This window comes from Protopterus annectens, chromosome 2.part2 (genome assembly GCF_019279795.1).
Source record: "Protopterus annectens isolate FY-2018-M chromosome 2.part2, PAN1.0, whole genome shotgun sequence".
NCBI lineage: Eukaryota > Metazoa > Chordata > Ceratodontiformes > Protopteridae > Protopterus > Protopterus annectens.
The window spans coordinates 384,794,373-384,807,232 of record NC_056730.1 but is presented as its reverse complement, the minus strand read 5'-3'; the positions used below and the strand labels follow the sequence as shown (position 1 = coordinate 384,807,232).

The window sequence follows — 12,860 nt, the reverse complement described above, 5'->3', positions numbered from 1 at the left end:
TGCAAGTAAAATAGCTGTAATTCCACAGAACAATGTTTAATGAAAATCCACAGTTAAGAACAGTAAAACCACAATGTTTTAAGCGCTTTCATCTCTGTCAAATCAGAGACTTCCTCAGAAAACCTTTTTACCATTACATCACTGGTTTAAATACAAAAACACCCCCCCTATCCAAGCTCTTCTCCTATCAGTAATGTAGCCTCATTAATGAAATTAATGTAAATGAGATTACTACATAAAACCATCTGAGTAAAAATTTGGCATAAATAAAAGGTACATAGAAATATACCCCTATCATACTGGTAGCCATATCTCATCTTTCAATAGCTTTTAACTTTAAAAACCATGAAATAGAAAATGAATCATTCAGCCCAGGCCACTGAAGGGCATTGGTGATTAATTGCCATAATGCTTCCTGTTTTTCTAAATATAGTGTCCATGACCTACCCCTTATATCTGGCATAATAACCTCAAGAATAGTAAATTTAAAAGAGTGGTCACTGAACTCCATACAATGCCTTGCCAGGGCATTTGTGTCTTTTTTGTTCTTAATGTCTCTGAGATGTTCATAAATCCGATTCTTTTTAATTTCTTCTCTGTTTTTCCTATATAAAAACAGGGGCATTTAACACATAAAGCACTATATACAACTTTCTCTGAATTTCAAGAGCATTTTTTATTTAATTTAACTGTAATATTGTTAATATCAAATGTGCACCCTTCCTAGATATATGCACAAAAATGCCCACATTTCTTCATGTTTCCATTTGATGGCTCAGTATAATTTAACTCTAAGATATTTTTAAAGCTTTTTCCTTTTTTATAAACAATAATTGGGGTTTGTCCTACAAATTGTCTAGTATCTTTACTATTTGCCAATGCAACCCAGTTTTTAAATAGGATGTCAGCTACTCTTTTACTACAACTGTTAAAAGTCGTAATAAATGCACTGCTAAAATTATTATTATTATTGTAGTTCTGAATGTTAGGGTATGGTTCACCAATGTCGGACTGTGTATCATTCTTAGTCACACTAAAGCTGACACTATGTATCGTACCTTCTTTTTGATATTGATAAAGCAGGGGTTTAAAATGACTCATTTCACGTTTAACAACTTCAGTCATGACCTAATTTATTAGGGAGGCAGGGTATCCCCTTTTTAAAAACATTTCTTTTAAACGATCACATTCATTCAGAAAGCTATCAAATAAATGATACCATACATGCAGCCCTAACAAATTGGCCCTTGACTGCTGCTTTCCTCTGTTTAAAAGGGTGAGAACTATTAAAATGTAAAAAGCTGTTACAGTATGTCGGTTTCCAAAAAATCTCTGATTTGAATTCTTTAAAAAATGTATCCTTAATCAACTTCATGTCCAAATAAGGAATATCATCAAAGCCAATACTATGGATGAACTTTAAAAAAGGAGTAGATCCATTTATATAATCTATGAATTCATTTATAATTTCACTAGGTCCATCCCAAAAAATAAAGATGTCATCCAGGAACCTCATATAGCATTTGCAATAAGGAAAATAAAGTAAGTTAAACCAACATTTCTTTTCCCATTGTAATGTAACTATGTTGGCATATGTTCCACCACAAGCTGAGCACATTGAGACCCCTTCCTTTTGTAAAAAGTACTCTTTATCAAATAAAATGAAGTTATTATATAGTACTATACCTAGTAGATGTTCTAAAGTATTTATAGTGTTTTGGGGCATTCCTTTTTCCATGAGATATTCACAAAACCACTTGAGCCCTGTTACATGAGGTATAACAGTGTAGAGGTCCTTCACATCTATTGTAATAAAGGTCCACCTCTCCTCATATTTTAATGAATGTAGTCTTGTTAGGAAGTCCCATTAATCTTTATACAAACAGTTCTCCCCTGAGAGAAAGCCCTTCAATTTGATGTCCAAATATTTAGCAACAGGTTGTGTAATAGATCCACGGGCATCCACAATGGGTCTCCTAGGGGGGTCACCTAGGTCTTTATGAATTTTTGGTAAGCCAAACATAGTGGGAATTATCTGGTGAGATACAGTAATGTAATTCAATTCATCTATAGAGATGCTACCCTCTATAAATAAATAATTGAGTTCATTTCTTAATCTCCTGAGAGCACCATTGAATTCATTTAGTAATACTTGATTATATGACCTACTGTTTAGTATAATTTTTCATTTTAACATTATATAATTCAGTGTGCATAATAACAATCCCACCCCCTTATCTGGTTTCATGATTCTTATTACTTTATTTGTTTTTAGACATTTTAATTTCTCACTTTCTTCCTTTGATAAATTATATGTAATATTCATGGGGGCATCCTTTTCTAAGTTATGTAAATCAATCTCACAGAGGTTTTCAAATAGCTGTAGGGAGGGGTCTACAGGTGGATTATAAGTGCTGGAAACATAAAGTGGGTTCTTTGTTAATTCAACATTGTAGAAAAGGATATTCAAATTCAATTTCCTTACATAAAGTTTTAAATCCACTATAGTATTGCTAACACTAAATCGTTGATCAGGCACAAAAGAGAGGCCCTTTGCAAACATATCACATATTTGTTGATCAATTAATACATTCAAAAAATTTAAAACTTTAAAGTCTCTTTCAGAATTTTCATGTATGGTGGGGTAAGATGTATGGTTGGTCCGTTGAATCACTTCCAACCTCATATGTTCCCCCTTGGGTTCCCCCTCATGTTCCCTCTCGAGTAGTTAGAATTGCCCCTCCTCCTCCAGTTCATTTGAAAGTCCACCTGTTGGGGGTAGGCCTTGATTGTTTTTTGGCTTTGAGGCATTCGGAGCATCTCAGGGGAGGAAAATCTGCCTCTAGATCTAAAAAATGTTTTCAGAGTCATTCACACCAAATACAGTATTTGTCTTATGTTTACTGCCCCATATTTGTGATTTAGGTGGATCGGGGTATGCAGAATGGTTAGCATAACCATTTCTGTCCCTATTAATCTTCTTTAATTTTCAATTTTTGATGTTCTTTATTTGGTGGTCAATACTTTTGAATATGCGATTATATTCAAAAGTGTTTTCTGCATGAAGTACATCCTCAGAGATGATATTGTCCAAATTATTAGCTTCCCTACTCAAATTTTCAATGTCTGATTCATTAAGCTTTATTACCAGCTCCATTTATTTGAAGCCATGGTGATTAAACATGGTGAGTAATTCTTGGTGAAAAGGGGAATTACTCACCAAGCCAGAAGGGAAACGCCACATGCAGAGCCCCTTTGGGACTTGTTTCAGTTTCAGACATTCTCTGAAATACATATTATCAAGCTGGAGTTTTTTAATTTTTAACAGTCAACTGTCAAGTCTCTGTAGGTTACTAAAATAACTGTCTCCACTTACAGTTGTGTTTCCATCATGCACGGAGAAGCTGGGGTCCAGATGTAGACACTCATCCATTCTAATGACTTTGTTTCTTAACCCAGTAGTATCCCCTCTCTCAGAGGCATGATTGATGGTATTCCCAGGGATAATCTGATGTTCTGACTCACATTGTGAAGTGTTAGCCTCGTTTAACAGAGTTTGCTGTGTTAATAGTAAACGCTGAGTTTTACTCCATTCGTGATCTCCGGGGGCGTGTACTTCCTGTCCATTCAAGGAAGTAGATTGAGAGGATTGTTCTAATTGCCTTCGCTCAATGTTATCCAAATGTTGAGTAGTTTTGCGAGTGAACTGTTCAACTCGGTCAAAGTGTCATTAATTGATTGGCTGAAAAGCATAAGTGAGTCACCCTCTTGGGTACCTGAAGCCATAAAACCAACGAAAGAACAGGAACACCAAAAACCAATGTAAAAACCAGGCACAGCAGAGGTGGAGAATCACAATATATGCACTATATGGCTAACTCAGGTTCTGTTGAGTTAAAACATTCTGGCAAGCTCTTTTGGGCCAAAGGTCATTTTACTTATGATTCTAAATTTGTTGTATACACTGCAACATATAGCTCCTGTACAAGGTTTTACATTGGAAAAGCTATAAGGACTTTGGGTAGGAGAATTTATGAGTATATTTTGACTATTAAAAACAAGGACAAGGTGAATGCATTAGCATGGCATGCAGCAATATGTAATAATTTCAAGAACTTTACATTTTTTGTTTTGGACACTGTAGATTCTGGTATTTTTACTGGAGATTACAAAACGTTGTTAGAGTGTAGAGAGTGCAAATGGCAAATCGCTTTAAGCGCAGAATGTTTTCCAGGTCTGAATGAAACAATCAATATAAAATGTTTCCTACAAATGCAGAAATTATGAAAACAGTAGTAATATGTACATTGCATTTTTAAATGCATGAATTCTGCTTTTTTTATACGTATTTTTGGATATAAGTATTTTTCAAAAAATATTTTTATGATGATATAATTATATGCTTTATATCAAAGCATTTTAGGTTTACATGAGAAGTTTGTGATTTAAATCTATGTAGTGTTTCTTTAAAATGTTTGAGATTAGTTAATTGATTGTTTTACATTATTGTTAAGTGTTGTTCACTGTGTTTGTATAAAAGGATGCTGTTTTATTGTGAAAATACTTGTTCTGCAGAAGTTCGTAGAACATTAAAAGACGAACGAAAGCGCTAAGTATTTTTGAGTCTGGCTCTTCTTTACATCAATAGTGCTGAATTTTGGTTTATTTTTTATATAATGGAAGTAAAGTTTAGGACAGAGAATATGTTACAAGATGTAGAGTTGAAGCTTAATAAGCAAAACATAAAGGCTTTGAAGATATAGTGAAGATATGTTTTTTGTTTTTTTTTAACAAGGAGGGAGGCAGATTTGTGTGTTAGAAGTAAGGTCTGGGAGATATCAAATAGTAGATGAGCAGTGGAAATAAATAATGGAAAATATACAAAAGTTAACAATTATGGAAGGTATTTAACTTGTCTTTAAGGAAAAAGTCAAATATCATGATGAAGCATATCTGTTGGGGAGATTAGCTTATATAGAAGGAGTGTACCTTTTTTCAAGTTCTATTGGGGGATCAAGATTGAATCCAGGAAACAGAAGTGTGCCATATAATGGAGAAGTATATGCTGCAGTAAGTTTAGTTAATTCTGTCATGTTTTAGCTTTACTGCTTTTTGGAGGGTTTTAAAATTGTTAACTAAAAAGACATAACATTTTAGGAATGTTGGTATTTAAAAAGTATGAAATGGTATGGAAAGGAACAAGTCAAATCAAAAGAAAAAGAGAAGCAGATAAAAAGAAGGGAAAGGGTATGAAAAAAAGATGAAACTATAAAAAGTTAATTTGGTATAAGAAAATAATGAAAGAATATTTTCTGTGTATCCATGGGAGAAGTTAAGGTATTATGTTAAAAATGCAGTTAAAGAAAGGCAAAAAGGATTTGTGAAATTTTATGAAGGATGGGATTTTTATGGAAATTTATGTTAAACAAATTGCCTGTTAAAGGAAATATAGAGCAATATTTGAAGTCAAAATAAAGTAGTACTCATAAAATAACATAAAACAAAAAATTAATACAACAACGTACCAATAACAGTTTTATGCAAAGCTTTCAGAGCATTGAGGAAGGGTTTATACACCTGAAAGCTTTGCATTAAACTGTTATTGGTACATTGTTGTATTCGGTCTTTGTTTTATGTTAAAGGAAATATGACACTTAAAGCAAGTGAAGAAAGAATGTGCAATTTATGTAAATCTCAATATTTTTATTACATTGTGAAAAAGTAACAATTTTGGAATGTCCTCAAAGAAAGGTATAAATGGAAGAGTTTTGAAAAATATTTATATGGAAATTATATTATATGTAAATATAAACAAAGAAGTGAGGAAGATATAAACTGGTGGTATAAAGTTTTGTTCACTGCAACATGTTTCTATAAACAATACCTTGAGGAGTTATTACATAATAAAAAAGGGAGATGAGTAAGTGATGTTTGAAAGAAAAAGTGGCTGTGGTTGAATGGGTAGGCAAGATAAAAAATATGCATGAATATTATATATGATGAAAAAATATATTTATGTAACATGTATATAAAAGAAAATTGTAGAACATGAATAACGTATAAATACTAAATGTATTATATTGCATGATGTAGCTACATTGTGTTATGTATTGTAAATAAACCAATCCCAAGTCTTTTTGATAAGTGTCATGGGAATTTTGACATCCACCTGACCTATCACATCCTCAGGCAGATGGGACCTTGGTTTAACATCTCATCCAAAGGTTGGCACACTCAGGGGTGCAGGAATCCCTTATACTGTACTGTAGTGTCAGGAATGGTAAATGAATCCAGTAGTCTGAGATGGGATTATAACCCACAGCTTTCTCATCTTCCAACACCAAGGGGGAGTGTGCTACTTGTTGATCCAATGATAGGGACACAGACTCAGACACATACACACTCACACACACACTCACACACACACATACACATACACACACACACACACACACACACACACACACACACACACACACACAGACACACACAGACACACACACACACACGCACACACACACACACACACACACACACACACACACACACACACACACTTACATGCAATCACTCTAAACAGTCAGCCACATAGATCTACACATCTGAATAGATGCACAGACACATACATGCACACATCCACTGCAACACACCTGGCATCCCTGATCGCCACATCCATAAAACCATTAACCAGCAGTCATCTAACACACAGATAGACACAAACAAACACACTAAACAGCCATGTACATTTAATCACAGTACCCACTAAAACTCTGACCCTATAGCCATATACACACAGATACAATGACATAAACTCACTTGCTCCCCCATATACACACTCTCCCACCACATGAATAGCAATTACACCAATTCTCCCATAGGAATGGATAGGTGCAATGCAACTAATAACAAAGTGTACTTATTTGCTTCTTGCTTCATGTAAAGAAGCCACGGTGGTACAGCAGTTAGCATTGTCACCTCACAGCAAGAGGCTCTCCGGTTCGATTCTCGGCTGGAGCATCTTCTGTGCAGAGTCTGCATGTTCTCCCTGTGGTCAAGTAAACTTTAAAGACATGCAGGTAGGTGCATGCATGAGTGGGTGTGTCTTCTTTGAAGGTTGGGCACCGGGCTGGCAACTTGACACTGTAAAAATCCACTACCAATCATGAGCGGACTGGTGAGCCGCTGTGGCGACCTCTAACAGGGAAAAGCCAAAATACATTACTTATTTGCTTAATGCACTGTTCTGCAAAGATGTTGCATACTATGGATGATTATAGATCACTTCCTTGCAAGGCAGAGCAGCAGAATGCAAAAGGACCTGATTTCCATGTCTGCAGAGTTCCAAATTTATATGAGGCACCTAAAACCCTCACTGTCCAGTAGGACATCTGTGCACTACTAGGTAGCTTACTGTCCATGAATCAGGGACCCCTTGCCTAGTACAGAAAGTCACCTGCATGACTTCATGTACTTAGCAACTTGTCTGTAAGTCCCAGCCCATGTTTATAGGATATGACAGGAAGCATGAGCACCAGGTAAATGAACAATCTAATACAGGGGGAACCTGCAGACTCCACAAGAATGCATAATAGGTAGAATCAGACCAGAAAACCAAGCACTTGTAAGTGAGGTGGTGATCCACCAAATCAACTGTAAGCGAGCATGCAAGGTGCAACATTGACCACAGCACCGCCCTTAGTCAGTTTTGTTCAAGAAAAATAAAAACATAACAATTAGTGTACAGAAAAACATGCAATTGAACACATTTACCATAGTTCAGAGGATTAAACTTATGAGCTATTAACAAGTTGTTTCCTGCAGTCCAGGGTTTGATTCCCTTAGCATTCTCATTTGTCTTCTTCTGTAGAAGTCATTTAATCAGACACTGATCCTGGGTATTTGGGAAACTTTGATGGTCACCTCAGTGGTCTCCTTCACCACATGTCTGGTAACTACCAATAAGAGCAGAATTTTTTAAATAAGCCCTATAAAAAAGGAAAACAGTGGAAGCCTCCTTACCTGTATTGCTGTCTTTACCCTACTAAACCATAATTGATGAATTATATTTACAAGATTCACTGTATGCTCATGCAATTTCAAAACTCATCAGCATGTACACAGCATTAAATCTTTATTCTTTCACTACACTACTTAATGTATACAAAGTAGAAATGCTGTAAGTTTTTGCTGTATTAGTTTCAAGTTAGCATATAAAACAAGCTTACAGAGAAATGACCAACCTTAAGTCCACTTTTGCCTATGTATCGCTTATGTCGCTACTTACATACCATAAACAGTGAGCAGCAGTTAAAATCCACTGTGGTTTTATTAGCGCTCCACCACATAAATGCATTTTGTTATTGGATTTGTTATGCATCCTTAACAGAGCCATGTATTGCTTAGTATGAGCTGGCACATCTTTACCTCCAATTATTTCCATACTGTGACCTGAAAAACAAGAAAGTCATCAAGTAAAAATGAATACTAGATTATGAAACAACAGATTAAAACATGATTAGTTCTACACTTGATATAATTGTAACACAAACTGAAATCAAAAATGTTCCTAGTAGATGATACTCTGGTGAAATTAAATCGGATGACTTCACATTCAAAACTGTTTTAAATCTTACTGTGTATGTTTGACTGAATGAACTTTAACATACACGCAGAAGACCATTTCACATTAATCTTTGCAGAGCTACACTTGCCACTACTTATCTCCTCATCACACTTGTTTATGGCACTCCTATCCTAAATACGTTTCAGGTAAAATTAAAACTTGAACAATGCTACAACAAAGTTGTTAACGTTGCAGTAAATACCTCTTTCAGAATCCACCACTATAAAGCATTAAAACGTCTAAATTGGTTAGTACTATCCCATCAACTAACATATACACAGCTTCTTACAACCTGTGAAATCATCCAGAATCCATCTTCTTGTCCAGCACTAAATAACATTCTACACAACTATTTTTCCAGTCGGTCATTATGATCCAATCACCAAAAAATGTTGTCTGTCCACAAACCTAGCAAATCTGTTGGGTATTGTCTGTACTTGAACCATGTTGCTAAGGCCTAGAACTCCTTATCTCTATCTATCAGGTCACCCCCCCCCCCCACCCATCTTTCAAAACCATTCTGAAAGACATCCTGAATAAAAGCTGTCTCTGTTCTTGCTCAACACTGGGATAAACTATATCCCTAAATGTGACCAAATACCTGTTCATACCTTACATCTTTTTACTTTTCCTTCTTCACTCAGTTCCTTACTTCTATCAAGTTCTCTCCCCTGGCTTTCTTTCCAAATATACCATAAGCCTGATTGTCTCTCACTTTGTAATGCAAATCCTGTTTGTATTCGAGTAAGTTAATGTTAATTTCTCCATAAACTGGCTAAAATTTCTCTAACTATTAAATCATTGTCCTTTAGCTTGCATCTATCCTTAACCAATCTTTTCATATTAAAGACTGTAAAATTATTGTTATTAAAATGTTTTGCAATACTTAGGAGTTTTTCTCCCTGGGCCTCTGCTGAAAATGAGCTCCTACTCAGTCAGACTTTCCCGGTAATTAAACATCAATAAATAAACAATAAATAAATCACTTTCAAGCTAATGCTTTGAGTGCGTCAGTATAAACATAAAGTCCTCTGGACTGCACTGTATATACATTTAATGTATGTTAAAATATGGTAATTAATCTGAGTTCATCTGTAACTTACCTTAGTTGACAAGTGGCAAGATAAGGGATTCCAAATGCTAGCTTAAAAAAAGAACAGGATACCACAAACAAAAGAAGAGTATAGCTAGAATGAAAATTCTGGGAACATCAGAAAGGATAAAATTGGGAGTTATTTATTTATATTTTTAATGTATTCATTCCACTGTGACCTGGTGCACAAGAGGAACGGTGAATACAATGTATGTATATGCAGACATATATTCCTTGACAATAAAACTTATTGACAAAAAAAAAAAAAACACTGAAAAAAGTTGATAATGCAACCAACTAAAACTAATGCTCTTCCTAAAACACCCCACTCACTAGAATCTACATTGTCACTACTCATAAGGCTACACAGCCATCAGTGTTTACTTCCACTCTGCATTCAGAGTCTGAACCTTAGCATGGTGTAAAAGTAAACAAAATACTACTGGTACATTGATATGTAATGACATAACTTCTTCAACAATTTGTTATGAATCAAGCAACAACTATTATATTATGTACTAAATTCACAGCATAAAAAATAAAATGCACTCCGTATGTGGGGTGCTGTGGCGAGCCCACACCCCCTGCTAATTATTTATTCCAATTCCAAGTCTGTGCAATCCCTGGAAAAAGGGCATTTTCCCCAATATCTGAAATTGTATCACACCTGTCACCCATTTGTTTTATCAACCAAAACATGTAAACAAAATGGCTCTCTATTGAAATGTCAGCACACGAAATGCCAAGTGCCAACAAGACAAAAAAAAAAAGACCGAAAACACCAAAGAAGGGCAAATCTCAAAAAAATCACTGTTCTGTTTTAAACTTCTTTTTGCAGGGCCAAGCCCCCTGTGTACCTCCACACCCACTAAACTTATATATGTGAACTCCAAGGTCACTATACCTCGGATTAAAGAGAATATTCCAAGAAATGACATCTCATGCTTATTATACGTAAGTTTGTTATTTCGGCCATTCAGTGTCCATACTTCAGGACACAACTGTAGTGCTCCCGACATTCTGATCTCACCATACTCTCTGGCTTGTGAATGATTAATCAATATTTTGAATCCATGCAGACTTCTAGCTGAATCTTGTCAGGCATATGTGAGTCAATTTACCACAGGTGTGGCTTCAGATGCGTGTGTTTCAGTATACTTCTTATGAATGACTTTGTGTTACTCCTTGAGCAAATTGTCATAAATATTCTGTATGAGCCTTCATGAAAAATTAAAATGCAAATAATAAAGCACAATGGACGATGTATCAGAAGACAATATTTAGGAGAACAAGCAGTCAGGGCATGAAGCCACATGAAGATTTATCATGGGGTCATTTGGGATCAAAGAAGTAATAGTAGCTTATGGAAGCTGTCTTTCACTGTACACATTAAGAAATCAGCTATGTGTTTTATAAAATATATAAAGTCTGCAGAAGAATGTTGTTGCAGATCACACTGGATGTTCATCAAAACAGTTTATAATGAATCCCAATACACAGAACTACAGCTGAATGGCAGTAAAAAGTGTTTAATGCTTCAATTTTCATATCCATAGGATTAAGCACAGGCTATACTTAAACCATGGCTTATTTCTGCCCCTCCATTGCAAGGACTGTTTTATATCTATTCCATCATGCTTTCTTTCAGACCATGGCATTGATAATACAGTGCTAGTTGTCACAGGACACTTAAGCTGTAAACTTGATTATTTAGAGAATCTGCAGAAGTAGCATATCAAATGTTTATGAAACAGTCACCCACCCCCCCATGTAGTTCTCAAACGACATGCAAATTGTAAATTGGCTGTCAGCTTCCTGAAATGGTTAAACAGCTTGCTCAGTCACAGAGCAGATGCAGTGGTACAGAAAACGTCACCTTTACCAGTTACCTTGAGTGCCTCCCATGGATTTGCCTTTGGCCAATTCCTCTTCACCGTCTTTGTTAATCAAATGATTTATTTCTATCACCCAATGATCTTATGTGGAATGCCATTGACTCTTCTCTCTACTACTCATCTAAAACCCCTACGGAAATTTTGGCTGACCTTCATAATGATTCTCAAACATTGAATCCTAGTCATACTGATCTATTTTACCATTTAATACCAAGAAAACCAAGGTGATGATATTTACCCATATTTGCAAACAGCCCTCAAATTTTCAAAGTTTTAATACTTTGTCTCTAAAGACGTGATCCAATAGTGATAGACTTCTCAAACTACTGACCTCAGATCTGACCACCACATCTACTCAGTTTTACTTCCTCTATTTAAAAATTTGGCTTCCAGGAATTTCCAAACTACTCTGTCTTATGTATGGTTTAATCATCCTTAGAGAATAGGCGAATGGTAGATCATACCCTGACTGGAGAATAAGCTTTCTCCAGCAGGGTGTTACTGTACAGGTAATGCCCACTGAAAAACAAGTCCACCACATCACAGCAGCATATCAAGCTGCCATGGAGCTCAGACTGAAAATAACCTAATTGCCGCCATTATGTTACATTCCTGTTATGTTCTGCTGTTTAGTGAATGTAAAATATAAAAAAAAAATGAAGATAATTTAAAAAAGTGTGTGCGTTTGTCTGTGTGTGCAAGTGTATGCATGCATGTGAGTGACAGCAAGAGCAATTGAGCTGTTATTTTACTTTCGCTAACTAGCACTTTTGCTTTTTAGGGAGTATAAAAACTAAATAAAATAATAAAAAGTGTGAATGTTGATGTGTGTGTGTGTGTGTGTGTGTGTGTGTGTGTGTGTGTGTGTGTGTGTGTGTGTGTGTGTGTGTGTGTGTGTGTGTGTGTGTGTACGCTCGCGCGCGCGTGTGTGTTTATGTTTCTGTCTGTGTGTGAGAGTATACGTGCTTGTGTGCATGAAGGTGAGGTGTGTGAGAGAGAGAGGGAGGGAGAGAGAGAGAGAGAGTGAAGAGTGGAAACGATCAAGCTCTGGTAGCAGCAGCAGTAAAGAGGTTTGCATACCTCTCGACCTTTTAGCTCAAGTATCTACATAAAGCCTAAAATAAATTGGGAATAAATGCTCAAAATAGGAACATATTTTAAATACTTATGAAATAAAAATCACAACGTTCCTTGACTAATAGGACTTGTGTTAACATGCATTTTATGAAGTGCAAGTGTGTGTGTGTGT

General features: G+C 35.7%; 1 protein-coding gene across 2 annotated transcripts in view; it reads right to left on the bottom strand.

Moving 5' to 3' along the window:
* The window catches only part of LOC122796020 (granzyme A-like), a 144,678-nt gene that overhangs the window by 107,843 nt on the left and 23,975 nt on the right, over positions 1-12,860 (bottom strand). For both annotated transcript variants that reach the window (XM_044064498.1, XM_044064499.1), the window contains exon 2: positions 8,289-8,448. In XM_044064498.1, the coding sequence (XP_043920433.1) occupies positions 8,289-8,448 (160 nt within the window). The remainder of the gene's footprint in view (positions 1-8,288; positions 8,449-12,860) is intronic.